At 45.8% G+C, this 21062-nt stretch overlaps 1 protein-coding gene across 1 annotated transcript in view; it reads left to right on the top strand.

The window, feature by feature from the left end:
- Positions 1-21062, top strand: part of CCDC187 (coiled-coil domain containing 187) — a 186210-nt gene that overhangs the window by 112815 nt on the left and 52333 nt on the right. The window contains exon 19 of the mRNA XM_073541044.1: positions 2290-2378. Within this exon, the coding sequence (XP_073397145.1) occupies positions 2290-2378 (89 nt within the window). The remainder of the gene's footprint in view (positions 1-2289; positions 2379-21062) is intronic.

Raw genomic sequence — 21062 nt, forward strand, 5'->3', positions numbered from 1 at the left:
TGCTATTTGGGCACTGTTTGGCTATGTGTGTACACTGTATGAGGGGAATTATATGGGCACTTTATGGCACTGCTGTGATTTGGGTCTGTACTGCAATTGTATATGGACATTGTATGGCATTACCGAGATTTGGACACTGTCCGTCACAACTATTTGAGTACTGTATTGCAGTATTTGGTTACTGTATCACAGTATTATTCTGTACAGGCACTTTGAAGCACTGCTCTGATATGGGAATTGTATGGCATTACTGTGATTTGGGCACTGTATAGCACAACTATTTGGGCACTATATTGTAGAATTATTTGAGCATTGTGTGTCACAAGTGTTATTTGAGTACTGTATTGTAGTATTATTTGGGCATTGTAGGGCAATTTTGTTTCAGCACTGTATTCCACAACTATTATTTGATTACTGTATGGCACTACAGTTACTTGAGCATAGTTTGGCAATGCTATTTGGGCATTGTATGTCACTACCATTATTTGGGCACTTTATGACAATGTGTGTACAATGTATGGGAGGATTATATGGATACTTTTTGGCAGTGCTGTGATTGGTGCAGTGTACGGCATTGGTATTTGGACACTATAGCTTTACTCAGATTTGAGCACTGTACGTCACAACTATTGATTGCAGTATTGCAGTATTTGGCTACTGTATGGCAATATTTTACAGGCACCTTATGGCACTGCTGTGATTTGGGCATTGGCATTACTGGAATATGGGCACTGTATAACACAACTATTGAGCACTGTATTGCAGTATTTGGCTACTGTTTGGCAGTATTATACAGGAACATTATGGCGCTGCTGTGATTTGGGCACTGTATAGCTCAACTATTTGGGTAATGTATTGCAGTATAATTTGGTTAATGTATGGCAGTATTATACAGACGCTTTATGGCACTGCTATGATTTTGGCACTGTATAGCACAACTATTAGAGTACTGTATTGCAATATTATTTGGTTAGTGTATAATCATGTTTTTCCATTGTGTGGTGGCATTATTTAGATGATTTTAGACATGTAGGGTATAGTAAATTTTAGGAGAAAAAAAAACATTAGTTTTCACAAATGCCCCCCATGGGGATCAAATGGTACCATCACCTTTGTAGGTGAGCATTGTGACCAGATGCCCTCCCTACAGGCACTGCAAAATTAACAATCAATGGAAGGCAGAGGGAATCCGGCCTAGTGCAAGTGTATATATAAGATATATCTAATATATAAAGCTCAAAGTGTGTGTGTGTGTGTGTGTGTGTGTATGTCCGGGATAGGCATCCGCACCGTCGCAGCTACAGCCACAAAATTTGGCACAGTCACGCGTCTGGACCCCGAGCCTATGGGATTGTGGATATGTATGATGGGTATATGGGCACGGGACTATGGGATAGAGGATAATTATAATTTGCTATAACTAACCACAGTTAGTTACTATGCCTGGGCAGCGCCAGGCTCTTCAGCCAGTATATTTATGTGTGTGTATGTATATATATATATATATATATATATATATATATATATATATATATATAAAAAATTTATATATAATCTATATCTATCTGGAATCCTTCAGCCATACTGTACAATCAGCTGTTCGCCCGCTAAACAGAGGCACAATAATAGCACCCGTTCTGCATCAGAATTAGGCCAGGAGGCTTGGTGGGGCCCATCCTTACAAGTCTTTAGGTCCAATTAAGAAATGAGAAAAAAAAAAGGTTCTAGAAATCCCACATAGGGTGTAAGTAATCAGATTGTTTTGGGGGGTTATTTCCGCGCAATCTAATCAGGCCTATATAATCTTTAAAGAACAAGTTCAAAGCCGGCGGGGGCTTTCGCTGATTACACACATGCCATTTGGATAACAGGGCAAAAAAGCGTCCAACCTTTTACCAGTAATTACCTGGAGAGGATCCAGACCCCGCCGCCCCAGCTTCGAAATTCACTTTAGGAAAAGGGATCAACAAGAGCAATGACATTACAACATGACTTAATGCCGTCTTACCAGGAATGCATTATTCGTATTATTCCTATTGGAAGGAGCCGGAGGGAAGGATTTATCAATACCTGGAGCCCTGGAGCCAGACAGGGAGACTGCCGGCTTTAACTGCGGGGTGTAAATCTCGCGCTTGACATTACCAATCTGATTGCTTCACATCACTCACTGCTCACATTTCCTTGTATTAATTTGGGTCTTTAAGTAGCTGCGTTATGATTGGTTGACCTTCGTCTGAAACGCTAAAAATACAAGAACTTGATGTCATGTCCTATAATGTTATATTCCAGGTTTGGAGAAGGATGGGAGCCATGTGTGGAATTGGGCAAGAGCGGCACAGGCAATGTTACCCAACAGAACAGTCCAATCAAAGCACACGGTATGGCTATACCCCATCAATAAGATATGTTAAGATGGAGTGCCCATTTCCAAAAACTGGACCACTTACTGGACCACTTACTGAAAATGCAGGGGTGAAGAGGATAGACAACTGATCTCAGCAAATTTCTGGCTTAGGAGAGCAGTTGCCATTTTTGTTTTTAAATCAGCTCATTTTTATTGATTATTTGATTTTATAAACAATTACATACATCATACATTATAGTACAAACACAATAAACTTAATAAACAAGTTTAACCCTTAAAGTTTATATAGTCCTATGCCTGCCAAGGTAGTCCATGCCAAACAAAGTTATCAATTTTGTCCAAATAAAGATTGTCTCAGAGACTGGTGACACATTATTAAATATAGGGATTATACCAAAACTAGTATTGGTTGTATGTTTACTAACAACATGTTTATGAACAGAAAATTGGTATCCATATGTCCTCAACATACAATATTTAAAAAGCCGAAATAGCCAACCGGTCTAGTACAGTTATTCTGAGTAGGTCCACGGATGCCACCGCTCCCATGTATTTACAGCTCTGGCAAAAATTAAGAGACCACCACATCAAAACCCTGTCATGGGCAGCCCATTCTCCAGACCTGAACCTCATTGAAAACCTCTGGAATGTAATCAAGAGGATGATGGATAGTCACAAGCCATCAACCAAAGAAGAACTGCTTACATTTTTGAACCAGAAGCAGTATGAAAGACGGGTGGCAAGCATGCCAAGACGCATGAACGCTGTGATTAAAAATCATGGTTATTTCACAAAATATTGATTTCTGAACTCTTCCTGAGTTAAAACATTAGTATTGTTGTTTCTAAATGAGTATGAACTTGTTTTCTTGGCATTATTTGAGGTCTGAAAGCACTGTTTGTTTGTTTTTAATTTTAACCATTTCTCCTTTTCAGAACAAAAAACTAAATTTAGTGCTTGGAAATTAGGATACATGTTGTCAGAAGTTTGTAGACTAAAAGAACAATTTACATTTTACTCAAAAATATACCTATAAAGAGAAAAATCAGACAAACTGAACATTTGAAAGTGGTCTCTTAATTTTTGCCAGAGCTGTATAAACTTTCTTATTGCGTTCCTTTTAATGTAAGTACCTCTCTCCAGGCATATGGTATTATTAATTTTAGCTTTCAATTCCTCCAATGTTGGGGGATTACGGTCTAACTAGTAACAATTTCCTGGCCAGAAACCGTATTCTCAGAATGGTGGTAGGCACAGGGGATTTAAATCTACCCCCACCCCCAGAAGACCCAGTATGCACACCTAGGAGCAAGCTGTATGTGTATCCCGAATACTTGTTTAATCCGAGAGGTCACCCCCACCCAGTAGAGGTCTATATCAACACATTCCCGTAGTATATGGATCAGATGGGCCCCATTCGTACGGCATCTCGGACATGAGTTTTCAGTCCGAGCCCCAATTTTAAATAATATATTAGGTGTCTTATATACACTGTGGATAAGGAAAATTTGGGACATTCTTTGGGACTCAGATATAGATAGTATAGGTGTTGTTTCTAGTAAGTCATTCCATTGTTTTTCAGATATGGGGCCAATATCATCTTCCCACTTTGATCTAACTAACATGGGATGCTTATCTAGATATAAGGGTAATAATATCCTGTAAATGGAGGAAATAAGGCCCTTCATATTAGATGCTGTAGCGATTAAATCTAAGATATAGTGATAAGTGATATCTACCTTAGTAGTCTTAATTTGTGTCTGGAAGCTGCAAATACTGATAGAAGGCTCTGTGGAATGCCAAACCCAGAGTGAATCTGATCAAAACTTTGGATTGATCCGTCACGTATTATTTGGGTCTATAGCAAAATCCCTCTGCGTTCCCATTCACCGAAGCCCTCTAGTTTAGCTATTTTGCTTAGTTTAGAATTGTGCCACAGAGGGGAATAGTTTGGGACTCCTTTGTTACAGAGAACGTCCTTGCCCCATCCGAGATTTTATAGATCAAATTTAAAGTGTGAACCGTTGACTAATTTTCCCTGAGAAAACCGGCCTCAAGAGGTAAGAGTGGTATCTCCCATTTAGTGCCCTCCTTTATTAGCTGACCCGAAGCTCCACAGTGGTCAGTTGTACCCCAGCCCTTAAACTGCTGTAGCTGCGAGGCTATGAAGTATAACCAAGCGTTTGGAACTGCTGGGCCCCCATTATCCTTTCCCCTTTACAGTGTTTCAAGTTTAATTCTGGGTTTCAGCCCATGTATTTTATGAAAGAAAGACATAGGAATCCAAATTGGAGTGTTATGAAGAAAATAAAGGAGTTGTAGCATTAGGATTATTTTCAAAAGATTAATTTTTCCCACTGGAGACATTGGGAAAGCGATACCATGTATCCACCTTAGATCTAAATTTTAACAGCGAGCAATAGTCATTTCTAAGATCCATTGTCCTAGACAGATCATTCCTTAGGCCAGTTCAGTTTCACACTTTCGAAATTCATTGTCCTGCTTAGAACCAGCTGTGGGTCTACTGACCCGAACTCTTCGACTTCAGGTGTCTATGTAAGACTATTGAGTTTTGGATCAGGAGACCCATGGGCCGGTTTGGACATCGCGGCCTTTAATTAGGCGGGTTTTACACTTTCGACATTCATGGTCCTTTTGTGAACCACGATGTCCAGGCTGGCCATGGGTCTACTTACCCAAGCTCAACAACATCATGGGCATATCTAAGTTTGTTGGGTTCAGGTCAGGAGACCCACGAGCCAGTCTGGACATCGTGGCCTTTAATCAGGCTGGTTTCACACTTTCGACATTCACGGTCCTTCTATGAACCGCAATTAGTGATGAGCGAGTATACTTGTTGCTTGGGTGGTCTCCGAGTATTTTGTCGTGCTCGGAGATTTATATTTCTTTGTCTCAGCTGCATGATTTGCCACTGCTGGACAGCTTGAATACATGTGTGGAATGCCTGTTTGTTATGGAATTCCCACATGTATTCAGCCTGTCTACAAGTCGCAAATCATGCAGCCGAGATGACGAAAACTAAGTCGCCGAGCACGCCAAAATACTCGGAGACCACCCGAGCATGCTTGGGAAAACCCGAGCAACGAGTACTGTATACTCTCTCATCACTAACCACGATGTCTGGACCTGCCATGGGTCTACTGAATCAAGCTCAACAAAGTCATGTGCATATGTAAGGTTGTTGGGTTTGGATTAGGAGACCCATGGGCTGGGCCGGACCTCATGGTCTCTATTCAGGCTCAGTTTCATATATTTCAACATTCAGCATCCAAGTTTGGAAAAGGACCTAAAGAGGTATTCCAATCTCAGAAATTCATGACATGAATGTCTTCTAAACCTGACTCCCACCTCTGTGGCTCCATCTATCTTGTATTCCGGTGAATTGGGAGGTGACCGCACATGCTTGGCGCCCGCCATTAATTTGTATGGGAGCATCGGAGAAAAAATACTTTGGAATTCATGTAGATGAGAATGGAAAGATGCACAAATACATGGCCAGCTGTGCGTTGACATAGATACAGGCCTCTCAGTGGGACCCTCAGCTGTCAGACACTAATGGTAAACCTGTAGATATGCCATAAATGTCTGAGATGGAAATATCCCTTTTAATATTCTCGTACTCTTTTCTAGTCACCACAGTACCAATATCTACTTGTGTGTACATTGCTGTGCCTGGATGAAGGGGCTGTGATCCTCCACAGACTCCTGCATCTTTTTTTTTTTTTTTTTTTTTTTTTTGTGTGTGTTGGAGGCACCTCAAGGGGTGGGCTCACTTATCATAAATTGGTGGTATGTCCTAAGATTGGGCAATAAATGGAAATTCCCTTTAAATGGAATTTGGCATGACAATCCTTTGTTATCCAGTAATACAGGACATGATGCATCTGGCCAGACATGGAGAATCACATACCGGACATTCAGCTATGTCTGATAGCAAAGCATTCATAGTTTACCTTCACATGTAAAATGACATAACAAAGATTTATCAGCTGCTAATTTGTTTTACTTTCATTATGGATCCTGGATAGTAATCTAAAAGTGAACTTCCACCATTCAGGGATGATGGAGGAATCATACAGTGATCTTAGATAAGTCCATGATTTGTGACTTTTGATATGCTGAAGGGATACATAGAAAGAATAAACCCTTTTGGCACTGCACAGAGATTTCACAGCTTATTGTTTCTGTGGAGCTCTTTTAGTCTGCAAATAAGTAGTATCTGAAATTATGGACTGCACCATTGTGTTCTTTAAAGAGCCCATAAATACGTATTCTTTATACCCGGTGTACATGGTGCTGTTCTCCTGAATCCGGCGTTTTTCTTTTGTTCATGCGACTCTCGGTTTCTGAGATATGGCCCTTTATTCCCTGTATATAAATTTAGTCCCTTTTTTTGCCAAGTGGGAGTGGTCTCAACTCTTCTCTGTGGGCATGTACTTGAGGATCACGCCCAGTTGGCTATCAAGACTAGATTTCTATACCAGGAAGAAAGGGCCATATCTCAGCAATAGAGAGGCGCATGAACAAAAGAAAAACTGCACCAGATTCAGAAGAACAGCAGCATTTTCCAGGACGTCCCTCCTGACAGCACCAGGGAGGATGTCCCTCGCCTCCTTGCAGGGACAGGAAGAGCACACGAGGTTAAAAACAGTCTTCACCCCCATTCCCTCAGTGTTTCTTCCTGTCCCTGCATCTAAGGACGCACAAGAGGAGTCGGCTTACCAGAGGGGTCCAGGGGGATCGGGCGGCCCTGCCAATCCTTCCTTCTGTGAAGCGGCCCCGGCGCTAAAACCCTCCTGGGTGAGGGTCCCTTAGCCGCAGAGACCAGGGGAGGGACAAGCCCCCTGGGTAGAGCTGATTCCTCCCGCAGCGGAGGCTCTCCGCTCCGACGCAGGCAGCAGCGCGGGGACCGAAAGTCGCGTGCAGAGAGACCGCGGCGCACTTCCGGTGACGTCAGAGCGCCGGAAATACAGGACGCCGGTGGGCGCTCTGAAGGAGCAGAGCGCGGCATCAGCGAGACAGGCAGCACCCGCCTGTCCTGACCTTGCAGAGGCTCACAGCAAGGATGGAGAACCAGGGCAGAATCGACCCGGACGGGGTAAGTGCGCATAGCACCTACCGACCGAGACCTGGACTGCCCAGATCAGAGCCTGACTGTCCATCTCTTGCACTATGCAGGAAAAGGCACAACCCACAGCGCCCACTCCCACGACCAGGCAGGCGGAGAAAGACCCAGGGAAGCACAGTAAGTGTCCCTTATGCAGGGTTAAGCTCCCCAGCAAGCACTAGAAGTTGCTGTGCGACACCTGTATGGCCAAAGTAATGAAGGGCCAACAGCCGTTCCTCCTATCGGAGATGATATCGCTGATTCAAGAGGAGGTCCAGGCTTCCGTGGCCACTCTGTCCCAGCCACAGCCAGCCAGTCCAGGCCCCAGTGCTAAGCGAACCAGACAGGAGATGGTTCCTACTCCTCGGAGTCGGATCAGGAGGAAGGCGAGCTGGGCACTAGCGAACCGGAGTATGGGAAAAGATACCTCTTTTCCTCGGATGATTCAGACAATCTGGTACAGGTGGTCAGAGACACAATGCAGATTGAGGAGTTCCAGAAACCTCAGTCCAGACAGGACATGATGATTGGGGGCCTTAGGGCGCAGAGGAAAGTAATATTCCCTGTGAACGACCATGTGCGAGCTATGGTCCTGGAGGAATGGGAGGAGGCGTGATATCTCGGGACTTTAAGAGACATCTCCCCTTCGACCCCGAGGAAATTAAGGAATGGGAGGTAGTTCCCAAAATTGAGGTCCCCGTGGCAAAAGTGGCCAAGAAAACAACGATCCCCTTTGAGGACACGTCTAGTCTGAGGGACCCCATGGATAGGAAGGCGGATAACCTACTAAGGCGGGCCTGGGAAACATCAGCAGCCTTAATTGAAACAAACGTAGCAGCTACTTCAGTAGCAAGGTCTATGTTTTTATGGTTGGGGCAGTTAGAGGAACACTTAACTAATAAAACCCCAAGGGAGGAAATTATAGATTCACATCCGATCATGAAGTCAGCCACAGCCTTCCTAGCCAATGCATCGGCAGAATCCATTAGAATTTCTGCCCGGAATGGCTCTTTGTCAAATTCGGCACGCAGAGCCATCTGGTTAAAGACCTGGACAGGTTACGGAGCCTCTAAAAGCAAGCTCTGTGCTTTTCACTTCTCTGGGTTAAAAGTCTTTGGCCCAGCATTAGACAATATATTAGAAAAAGCATCTGATGTAAAGAGAGGGTTCCCAGAGGAAAAGAAACCTAGGGACCAGCTCTTTTGTAGACCCGGGGGATATAGAAGACAGCAGTACTATAGATACCAGGGGAGCTCTCAGAGGGGTTCCTATGGTAGCACCCACTCTAGAGCTGGAAGATCTAGAGCCCCCCCTTCTGGATCTCGTACTAGATCCAGAAGAACATGACTATACCAACATAGGGGGTCGACTCAGAGAATTCATTTCCCAGTGGTCTCAGATCACAAAAAATTAGTGGGTACTGAGAACAATAGCAGAGGTTTACCAAATAGAATTTTCATCCCCTCCCCCGAAAGGTCCATTTCTCCCCGCAGAATTTAAGACGACTCCCAGATGGGTCGATGTGGCAGAACTGGCAAACTCCAGGGTGATAATTCCGGTTCCCCGGGCAGAAATTGGGGCAGGCCACTATTCGTCCCTATTTGCCGTCGCGAACCCATCCGGAGAATCCCGTACCATTATAAACCTGAAACCCTTAAATGCCTGGGTAACGTACAAAAAATTCCAAATGGAGTCAATCAGATCCACAGTCCATCGGATAGACAAGAATGCCCTGATGTGTACCCTGGACCTGAAAAGTGCCTACTATCAGGTACCAATTCACCCAATGTCACAGAGATTCCTGAGGTTTGCAGTAAGACTTCAGAATCTGACCTGCGGAGGCGTGGCCTGCATGCAGACCAGAGAGGCCACATAACTCACAGGCTCCTGCTTCTCCGGACGTAAACCGGCTAATAACAGCACTCTATATTACCTCTCCTCCCTGTGCACAGCAACGGCTCCTGGAAGGTCCTGGGCACGTGATGACCCGAGGGAGAGCGCAGAAATGCAGTTCCCCGCCGAAGCTCCCGGACTTCTTCCCCCGAGGACAAACTGCACATGCTGCAGGTAAAATGGCTGCGGCTTCCCCCTCAGCTTCCTCCCACTCATTGGGTGGCTCTGGGGGGAAGGGGGCTTCTGAGACTCACAGCAACCTGTCTCCTATTACTAAAGGAGACATGAGAGACTTTCTGGCCTCCATTCGTGCTTACCTAAAGGAAGATATGCAGTCCATGCTGCAAGAGATTAGAGGGGAAGTCTCGTCCCTGGGGGAGAGAACTGCTCATGTCGAGAGCAAGATGGCTGAATATGCCAAGACTATAAATGCACTAGTGGATGAGAACGAAGCTTTGAGACAGGATATGGCTGTGGTCCAGGATAAGATGTATGATCTGGAAGATAGATCATGGAGGAATAATGTGCGTGTCAGGGGCATACCGGAGGACATTACAGATAAGGATCTGGCTGACTTTTTGCTTAAATTCATGCAAACTGTACTCCCAACCTACGGATTTTGTCACCGTTTTTTTTTTCTTTTTGCTCCAGCACCCCGTCCAAGATAACTCTCGGTTATTTTCCATCTTTTTGGGAGTGAACCTTGGAACTGCCCTGAGCTGGCATTTACCTGCGGTCTAAGACTGACCACTCAGGCGTTTCACTGCCTGACTAGCCTGGCCTTTGGCCTAGTGGCTGCATGACTTTGTGTTTAGAATTTTTTTTACTTTTCTCTGTGTTTTGTTTCCCTTGTCTCCTGTTTTTTAGGTGCACCTCCGAGATGGGTCTTTTTAATGTGGTTACTGTGGTTCTCTATGTTGCCAACACACGAGCCCAGATGCGGATGATGTGGGTTCATGAAGATGTATGTGTGATAGCAAGTTTTATAATGTATAATTATGAGTGTTACCATTATGTCTTTAAATGTTAGGGGGTTGAATTCCCCCTGTAAGAGGTCCATCCTATGGAAAGAGGTGAAAAAATCAGGTTCAGAGATTATCTGCCTGCAGGAGACGCATCTGATAGAAGCTGATAATTTTAGGCTGCGTCACCCACAGTTCTCTAATATTTACTTTGCTAATAATAACACTAAAAAGGCTGGGGTGTGCATCATCTTTAAAAATACATTAGCCATCAATTGTATTCGGAAGGTAGCAGATCCTGCGGGCAGATTTCTGTCCCTCATATGCACATTGAATGGCGAGTTGCACACTATCACAGTCATCTACGCCCCAAATCATTCGCAACAAACATTTATCCGCAAAGTACTACATAGAGTGGATGGTTTGGTGCAGGGTGAAAAGATATACTGTGGAGACTTTAATCTTCCCATGGACAGGGATCTAGACTGCTCACAAGGTGGCATTCGGCCTAGGGGGGAGTTGAAAGGCATAGCCAAAGAATATCATCTACACGATTTCTGGAGGTACTCCCACGCGAGTGAAAAAGATTATACCTTTTATTCCTTGCGACACCGTACATATACTCGGATATACCATATTCTGGTGGATACTTCGGTTATTCCTAGGTGCGTCTCTTCCAGCATAGGACTAATTACCTGGTCTGACCATGCTCCCATTGTGTTACAGTTAGCGTTAAAACATCATGCAAACCCTGCTTTTCGGTGGCATCTGAACCCGTCTCTTTTACTAAATGAGAAGGTGACGTGTGGTATATCTACTGAGTTGACTTACTACTTCCATGTTAATGATAATGGGGAAGTTTCAGATGAAACGCTATGGGCTGCGCATAAATTGGTTATACGGGGATATCTCATACAACAAGCCTCCATACTGAAGCGTAATAGAGGGATACGGGATGACCTCTTAGCTAGACTTGACCAGTTGGAATCACTGAATAAAACCTCACCCTCGCAGGCGGTGTAGGATGAGATATACGGGGTTCGCTTTCAGTTGCGGGAGGTTTTGCTTTCTGCCTATGCCCGTAATTTACGTAAGCTGAAAACTCACTTTTACGCCACTGGAGATAGGGCGGGAGCAATACTGGCACGTAGGGTACGTAAACGAGAGGCTAAATCCAGAATAGATGGTTTACAAGATCAGAATGGGTGTCTGGTTAGGAATCCGATTGACATCGCGGAGACATTTTTATAGTACTACTCCCATTTTATATCTTACATTCTGACCCGCAGACCAGTCAACCTACTCAGGTAGCAATCGATTCATATCTGCAATCAGTTAATTTACCGCGTGTATCCCAAGAACAATTATTATTGTTAAACGCCCCATTTACAGAAGAGGAGATCAAAAAAACTATTAAAAGCAGTAAGCTACACACCGCACCTGGTCCGGATGGACTTTCAAATTAATATTATCGCACTTTTCAGGAACTTCTGGCCCCATATCTATTGAGGTTGTTTTCAAGTTGGCGGGATTCAGGCAAAGTTGCTGCCCCTAATTTGGAAGCTACTATTACCACTCTCCCTAAGCCAGGTAAGACCCCTGATAGTCCTGGAAATTTTAGACCCATTGCTTTATTGAATTGTGATTTAAAGATATACCGTATACCAAATTGCTAGCCTCCCGCCTTCATTTGATAATCCCCTCTCTTGTCTCTCCTGACCAGGTCGGTTTTGTGGCTGGCCGGGAAACCAAGGATGGTACCCGCCGTATGTTGAATCTCTTTAGGGTGGCGGAACTGTCGGGCCTTCCCAGTGAATTCCTGTCCTTGGACGCTGAGAAGGCCTTTGATAGGGTGCACTGGGGATATTTGGGAAGTGTTCTTAGGAAGTTTGGTTTGGAGGGCCCCATCCTTTCGGCGATTTTAGCCATATATTCCACCCCATCAGCTAGAGTCCTAGCCTCTGGGTTTGTATCTACCCCCTTTTTGATCACTAACGGGACACGACAGGGATGCCCACTATCCCCCATTATATTTGCATTATGCATGGAGCCACTGGCGGAGAAAATCTCTTAACTCTGATATCTCAGGTCTGATGGTGGGCCCGGCTGCTCACAAGTTCGGTCTTTACGCGGACGACGTTATCATAGCCTGTGTGGACCTGGAGCGGTCGTTTTCGGCCGTCATGGTTATACTAGAGGAGTTTGCGTCAGTAGTCTATTACAAATTGAATGCATCCAAATCACTGGTATCCCCTGTCGCGGTCCCTTTGGTCACCAAAGCTGAATTAGAGAATAAGTTTCCCTTTCGTTGGACTGATCAGGGTATCCCTTACCTTGGTATAAAGCTTACATACTCTCAACATATCATAGAGGCGAACTATACTGCTTAATTCAGACAGATAAAGACTGAGCTGGACACCTTACATCTGTTTATGACCTCCTGGGTGGCTAGAATTAATATTTTCAAGATGAAAATTCTCCCCAAGATATTATATTATTTCAGATGTCTCCCTTTGAGGGTCCCAAGCAAAATTATAACAAACCTTCAGCGCTTAACAAACAAATACATATGGGTCCACAAAACTCCTCGAATGGCCAAGTCCCTTTTGTATTACCCTTATGTTCTGGGGGAATGGGATTGCCAAATTTGATGGCGTATTATAAGGCCTCAGTGGTAGCGGGGCTGCGGGATTGGTGGCAGCTAGATAAGGATCATAGATGGTTGCAAATCAAAAATTTCTATGCGACTAGAGGCTCCACCCGATGTATGTTAGAGGTTGAAGCCTTTGGGCCGCAGCCTTGTAATCTCCCTCTACCAACCATGTGTAGTGCACTGCATTTTTGGAGACAGAAGGTCCCGACTCATTAAAATCCAGTTAACTGAAGTGTCATTGAAGGCGCTAGAATTACATATCCCGTATATAGATTTACAGCCATGGGTACTGGCTGGGGTAAAATCACTTCATCAGCTGTGTGACAGCACAGCGATTAAGCCGTTTGACCGCCTAGTTGCAAAACATCCAGATATTCGACATAGATTTTATCAGTTTTTGCAACTAAGACATCTTATACACACTACACAACCGTCGTACTTCTTTAATTCTAACCTAGACCGTACAGTAAATGGCCTCTTCCTGATGCCTGGACCTAGTACTCACAATGTATCTATCTTGTATAGAGCCCTGAATGATCCTGACCGAGAGGTTAAACTGCAATTCATGAGACAATGGGAGGATGACTTGCAGGTCACCCTAGCGCCTGATGGGTGGCGGGAGGCGGTGTTAGAGGTTCGGAGAGTTTCCTCATGTTTAAACCATCTGGAACAATTGAAAAAAGTCCACTTACGCTGGTTCTATTACCCAGTTAAAGTTGCTCACTTTGGCCCTCAGTGCTCCCCATTGTGTTGGAGAGGCTGCGGTATGTTGTGGACACTTAGCCACATGTGGTGGTCGTGCCTGAAATTACTAAATTTTTGGGCTAGCCTAGAGGACGTGATAGCTGAGGTAACTGGGATCCGGATGGCCTTACAACCCAGTATGGTTTTATTGCATATCGGTTTGGATGAGATCCCGTATGTTGAGAGGAGTGTTCTCACATTTGTTTATAGCCGCTAGACTGGCAGTGGCATCCAAATGGAGAGTGGCCAGCGCTCCGACCATACAATTTGTGATTGACAGGATAAACCTTCATTGCCAATACGAAAGGGCTCTGGTATTATCTGCGTCATCTAAAAAGAAAAGTCCCAGATTTGAGAACCATGGCTTGGTAGCCGTCTCTCCTTCAATCCACCGTGATGATGCTTGTGCTACTTCGATTCAGGGTCTGATATTCCCTGCCCGCGAGGAACCCTGCTATGTGTCTAGCTTATATGCCACTTTGATATTCAGGAACCTGCACTTTAGCAGGTCACTTTCTGTTAAGACCTTTGATCTAAGTAATTTACAGTCATATACTTAGGTGTACCTACCCCCTTTTCCTTGCCTCCTACGTTTGTCTGTTTTCTTGATGTATTATTAATCTACTCTGCACTGTTTGCGGAATTGATGTGTTTTCCTGTTTAACTATGTAAAATTTCAATAAATATGATTTTTGAAAAAAAAAAAAAGAATCGGATCTGCCACTTTCAATTTCAGTGTCTTCCGTTTGGTCTGGCCTCGGCGCCTCGAGTCTTTACGAAGCTAATCGCGGAAGTGGTGGCGTTCCTAAGAAATCGGGGAATAATCATCATTCCATACCTAGACGACTTCCTCCTGGTGGCGAGGTCAACAGAGGAACTGCGGCGACACAAGGAGAAGACAATAGAGGTTCTAGAGTTCCTGGGCTGGATCATAAACAAAGAAAAATCGGACCTAGTACCAGAAAAAAGAAAAAAAATTTTGGGAGTACTACTGGACTCCTGAAGCAACTTCCTTCTTACCATCAGAAAAACAAAGATCTGAGACAGCATGAAGGAACTTCAAAAAGGCCGTGTTTCCATCAGAGTAGCAATGCGCGCTTTGGGCCTCATGACATCCTGCATCCCTTGTGTCAGATGGGCACAGTTCCATTCGAGAACCCTTCAAAAAGTACTTGCCGCCTGGGATCGTCACCAGACCTCCCTAGACAAGAAAATGGCCTTGTCTCCAGCAGTAAAAAGATCCCTGGTGTGGTGGATGCAGCGACAAAACCTAAGGAAAGGTGTCCCCTGGATCACCTCCCCATGCGTCATAATCACTACAGACGCTAGCAAATGCGGCTGGGGGGGCTCATCTAGAAGGCAGAATTCTTCAGGGAGAATGGCCGGCAAACATGCGGTACACTTCCTCCAACTACAAGGAACTTTACGCCACATGGGAGGCCCTAAGAAGAAATAGGGACCGACTAAAAAACCAACACGTCAAGATTCTATCGGACAATGTGACGGCGGTAACTTTCCTCCGGCATCAAGGAGGAACAAGGCATTGGGCACTCCAGGACCTGGCAAAAAATATTTTTTTCCTGGGCAGAAAATACAGTTCTGTCAGTAACAGCCGTCCATCTCGAAGGATCACAAAATACAGTGGCAGATTACTTAAGCAGACAGAAGATCTGTCCCACGAAGTGGGAGCTGAACACAGATTTTCCAAAACCTATGCCAGCGCTGGGGAAGTCCGCACATAGACCTCTTTGCAACCAGAAAGAATGCCAAGACGTACAGGTTTTTCTCTCTGAATCCGCTGGACAATCCAGAAGGGGTAGACGCCCTACGCCAGAAGTGGGGGCAGACTCTCTCATATGCATTTCCCCCGATAGCTCTCATTCCAGCCATCCTCAGGAAGATTCAGGAGGATCAGGCAAGAGTGCTACTGATAGCACCTTATTGGCCGAAAAGGAGCTGGTTTCCACTCCTGGCGATTATGGCAGAAGATCGACCACTTCTGCTTCCACAGAGGGAACACATCATTCACCAGGGGCCGGTTCTTCACCAAGATCCAGGAAGACTTCACCTGTCAGCCTGGATCCTGAGGGCTCGAGGCCTCTCAGACCCAGGTCATATCGACTATTCAGGCCAGCAGAAAGCCCGTAACTTCTGCGATATACCACAAAATTTGGAAAAGATTCTGTCTAGATTGTGGCAGGCCTGACTCAGCGGAAGGAAAACCAGACATCCCAAAGATACTAGATTTCCTTCAAGCAGGCTTTAATAAAGGACTTGGGCCTAGCACGCTGAAGGTCCAGATCTCGGCATTAAGCGCCTTTCTTGATTACCCCTTGGCCTCCCGTCCCTGGGTAATAAGATTTATCAGGGAAATTCAGAGGTTATGTCCCACAATCAGGAGGTCAGTCCCCCCATGGGATCTTAGTCTTGTCCTGCGGTCACTTTGCATAGATCCCTTTATCCAGAGCCAGGTAGATGCCCATTTCACATCGAACCATGAAGGTAGTGGGTCGCCCTCGCACACCCAGGGCAGTGGGGTACTCGGTACCGGGCCAGTGGTAAGGCGGGAATGTGTCACAGCAGCGGTGACCCAGTCCGTGGCCCTGGGCGCACAATATCAATGGCGGTGATGTCAATGGTGTTATAGTTTATATGAATAGTTCGTGACGCCACCCGTGGTGTTTGGCAAGTAAGATGGTAAGCCATCGCTGCATACAGATCCGCTGGGACTGATGGTGTGGTGCAGCAGAGATGGTATAGCTCCCCACAGGTGGAGCTGTAGTCCTAGGGCAGTGTAGGTGCAATGGATGAGGAGAGGCGCAGAATGGTATGGAGGCTGGTACCCAGGTGTAGTGGTGCGGGAATAACTGGAGGACGCCAGAGTATGCGGTTCCAAAGCTTTACTCACTGTTTGCAGTTCACACAACTGCCTGCCTCCGTACTGTGTTCTCCAGGTCAGGGCTCCAGCCAACCTCCAGGCAGGATAGGATTCTCCCTTCCACACTCCGCCAACATGTACTTTACTGAACGACTCCTCCAATGCGCCTTTAGGTGCGAAGCACTCCAGTACTTAGTTACCCTGGAATGCCTCTCTCTAGGTGTTCCTAGTCTTTACTTGTATGACAGACAGCTGTAGCCTGCTCAGGGACTCCTCACTGCGTCCCGGCTCTCTATTCAGTTGCTGTTGTGTCCCAAGTCTATGATGGGAGCAAGGCGTTAGCGGCTCACTACTCCTCCGGTGTCTGTTGCCGGACATAAAGTTCCAATCAACCTCGGGGACCGGGCCCCGGCCTTTGCGCTCTCTGGACTGGAAGGGTTCTCTCTCTTTCTCAACCTGCTTCCCACCGTCCTTCTATTCTCCTTCGTTCCGTTCTGTTCTATCTCTCTTATGGAATCTGTAGTTTTCAGTCTACGTCTCTTTCTCCTCTTCCTTCCCTGAGGAGCTCGTTCCACTAAGACCAGTCCTCAGCCTCTCCTGACTGACTGCCTTCCTCCGCCTTGAGCTCCTCTCAGGCTGACCTGCTGTCAGCCTGCTCTCTCTCTGGGACTCACCCCAGACTGACCTTCTGTCAGACTGACCTGAAATCCTACACCTTCCCTCTCTTTTATATCTAACTCCACCCGCCTCCCCAGCACCTCTCGTGTTACGAAGCCAGGGACCACAAAAGGCACCCTATGACCTTTCCAGCATAAAGCATGGATGGGTCCCTGCTGAACTATCCTGTGTGTGGGTGCAGGTGTTGGAATGCGGAAAGGAGTTCCCAGCCTACCTGGATGGTGGGGCACTATACCTTAGGAGAAGGTGCAGTACCTCTGTGGCGACTAAAGCCTCAGGGGCGCCACATACCCCCCGTTAAACACAGCACGTCCGAGGGCTGTAAGACAGCAAAAGGTACAATACAGGAACACACAAAAATTTTTAAATGCTATTCAACAATACTTATCTAATCTTCCTAATGTAGGAGGTACATTTCTTAAACGTTACAAACAGGTTAACTTCCTATCTTAGTATCAAAAATTTACTTAAGTGCTATTCTTAATTCAAAGTGCTATATTCAACACATTTTCTTTATTACATTTCCTATGAATTATTCTCTTTTTCTCTTCTACTGGATGCAAGACACTGACCATCTACTCTTGGCCTGTCACCTGTCACTTTCAATTCTGTATTCTTTATTCAATTCTCACATTCTACGGTATCTCAAAACTTTTCGAATTCTCTGTATCAAATATTCTATATCAGACATGTACTTTTCATAAGACATAACATTATCAAATACGTTATCATAAAACATTCATTCAAAATTCTTGTAAGGTGCTGAACACTGCTCCCAGCCGGGATTTCTTGCAGTGTCCCTTGAGGTAGACATCATTCTTCGAAAAGTGTCCATGCAGAAACATTATCTTCGCAAAGAGTCTCTTTATATGTAAAAGCAAGAGAGAGCACCCAAAGGGGTGCAAACTTTTTACAAGAAAGTTTTGGATCACACAGCGTTCATGATCTCCACAGTTCCATTTGTAGAAAAACAGGCAACAAAAGTGCTACCGGAAAAACATGATAGCAAACAAGGCACAACTGGTGCAAACAAACCCTCCTGGGTAACAAGATTTAAAAAATGTAAATTTTCAATTGTGGTCCCCTCCTGGGGTTCTGGAAGCTGAACTGGAACTGTTCTCATCACCTAATGTAACACTTTGGGTATCTTCATCTTGTGGTAGAGGTGACATACTGGTTGAGGTTGGTTGTTCTGCCACCGAGAAGTCGAGTTCTTCATGATCCCGCTGATTTCTTGCCAAGCGCATGTACTCCACTTCCCATAAAGAGGGATAGGGATTGGTGGGGCCCAGGGAAAGGGCAATGGGGATTTCTACTGTCTGCGGGGATATGGGTCCTTCCAGCTCCATGGGGAGTTCAGGGGATGGTGCTGCAGCCCGAGGCCACCAGCCAGGAACAACTTCATCATCCTCCCCCATAGGCACTGCAGCCGGGGGTCGTCGGCGGAGGTCAGTGGGCCTATTCCTATCTGTGGGTTCCGCTCCCAAAACCAGGGTCAGACCGGGGGTAGCGATCATACCTGGCGTTTCCGGCCGCGGTTCTGGCTCCGGTTCCTGGTGGTGGATGGCAGCAGCCGCAACTCCCGGAATTACTGGTGAAGTAGGCCGTAGTTGGATCCGTGCCGGGACCAGGCCAGTCTCAGTTGGGGTAGTCGACGGAGGCCGGTGCCACCGCGCCCGGTCCAGGCGGAGACGCGGTCCCGGTCCTCCATTTTGTTCCAGAGCCCTCATGTATCTCCTCCGGACGGGGCTCACCCGATGACAGTATCGGTTGTGAGGTGGTGGCGGACGCAGCTGAGGATGGCTTCTCCCCCCTTGTTCTTCTGTCTTCTCATCTGCTTCCATCATGGCGTTCTTCATGCTCCGCCCTTCTGCTCGCCACTGGCTTTCTCTGCCCCTCCTTCCGGGGGCGGCGTCTTCTTCCCGCGCCTCCATGCCAAGCCAGTATACGAACCCCTCGGGGGGTGGGCCATGCATCGGTCACATAGTAATTCTGGCAGGGACGGCCCAAGACTCTTCGCGGTCTTTTCCTAGGACCTCCCATCACTTCACGCCCTTCTTCTCCACGCCAGCGGCCATTTCTAATGTCCATTTTACAGTCTATTAAATTTGGTCTTCTGCACATTTTCAAAAGTTGTAAATCCAAAGCACACAGATCCCGATGGCATCGGGTCTCGTCATCCTGTTCGATGGCATCGTGTTGTGAGTTCATTTTTCCCTTCACTATTGAGGTCTGATGAACTCCCTCCTCTGGTGAAGGAAGGTAGTGAGACTGATTACCAAACACCTGGGCAGCTAGATGATAACTGGGTGGCTGGAATTGAGGACTGGATATAAGGCTGCCGACGCCCTCCTTCCTGGCTGGTGATTTTACTGCTGGATTCTTGGAGACCAGTCTGATTCCTGCGTCTCAAAGCTAAGTTTTTCTGCTCTGCTTTGTACTCTTCAGTTTTGGTTTTGTTTTGCCTTGTTTTTTGGGAGTTCTGCCATCCCCGGCCGGGGGTGAGCTGAATTCCATTTTTGTCTCTGATCTGTTGATCTTTTGCTCTGTCTTCAAAATATACCTGAGTGCTGATATAGTCTTTTGAAGCCTAGCGACTTCAGGGCCTGTTTTTCCTATCAGTCGGTTGGCTCATTTTGATAGGGTTTTTGCGGATGGCAGACAGCAGCTTTCCTATCCTGTCCTATGTAGTTAGCTTGGGCCCCATCATTTGCTCAACCTATCTTTCTATCTGTGTTAGTGTTTTCATCTTGCTTCACCGTCATTATATGTTGGGGGCTGCCTATTGCTTTGGGGTCTGCTCTGGGGCAGTTTAGTTTTGACCCTTTCTGTCTTTAGGCTATGTAGCTCTCCGGCTGTGATCGAGGGGTCTAGGGCACCGTAGGAACCCCCCACGGCTACTGCTAGTTGTTGTGGATAGGTTCAGGGGTCTGCAATCCGATAGCTGCCAACCTCTCTGGTTTTTCTGGACTTAGCTGGTATTTTGTTTTTTTCCTCCTTTGGTGACTCATCATAACAGAATCACCAGCCATACCGCAGATCCTAGGGTACTCGATAGCAGGAGAGAATTGTAAAAAAAAAAAAAACTGTCAATTTCTTTTTTTGTGTGCATATTTTTTCCTCTATATCTCTGAGGTCGTAGGGGGAATTTTTCTCTCAATGGAGATGAATCAATTGTCTGATCGTGTGGAGCAGCTCGCTGCTGAAGTGCTGGGAATTTCCGCCTATCTTGCTCATTCACATGCTGCTGAACCAAAGATTCCTACTCCTGATGTGTTTTTTGGGGATCGGTCTAAATTCTTGAATTTCAAGAATAATTGTAAATTATTTTTTGCCTTGAAGCCTAACTCGTCGGGGAACTCCACGCAGCAGGTTAAAATTGTCATCTCTTTGCTGCGCGGCGATCCCCAGGATTGGGCGCTTTCTTTGAAACCTGATGATCCTATTCTGAATAATGTGAACGCATTTTTTCAAGCCTTGGGGTTGTTGTATGATGAACCTAATGCTATTGATCAGGCTGAAAAGACCCTGTTGGCATTAAGCCAGGGTCGGGATTCAGCAGAGTTGTACTGTCAAAAATTCCGAAAGTGGGCGGTCCTTACTACCTGGAATGATGGTGCCTTGGCAGCCCTCTTTCGGAAGGGTTTGTCAGAAACTGTAAAAGATACTATGGTGGGATTTCCTGTTCCCTCTGGTCTTGACGATTCTATGTCATTAGCCATTCAGGTGGATCGGCGTTTACGTGAACGCAAAACTACACG

This window comes from Dendrobates tinctorius, unplaced genomic scaffold (assembly GCF_039654945.1).
Source record: "Dendrobates tinctorius isolate UK_male_01 unplaced genomic scaffold, ASM3965494v1 ptg000120l, whole genome shotgun sequence".
In the NCBI taxonomy this organism is placed as follows: Eukaryota; Metazoa; Chordata; class Amphibia; order Anura; family Dendrobatidae; genus Dendrobates; species Dendrobates tinctorius.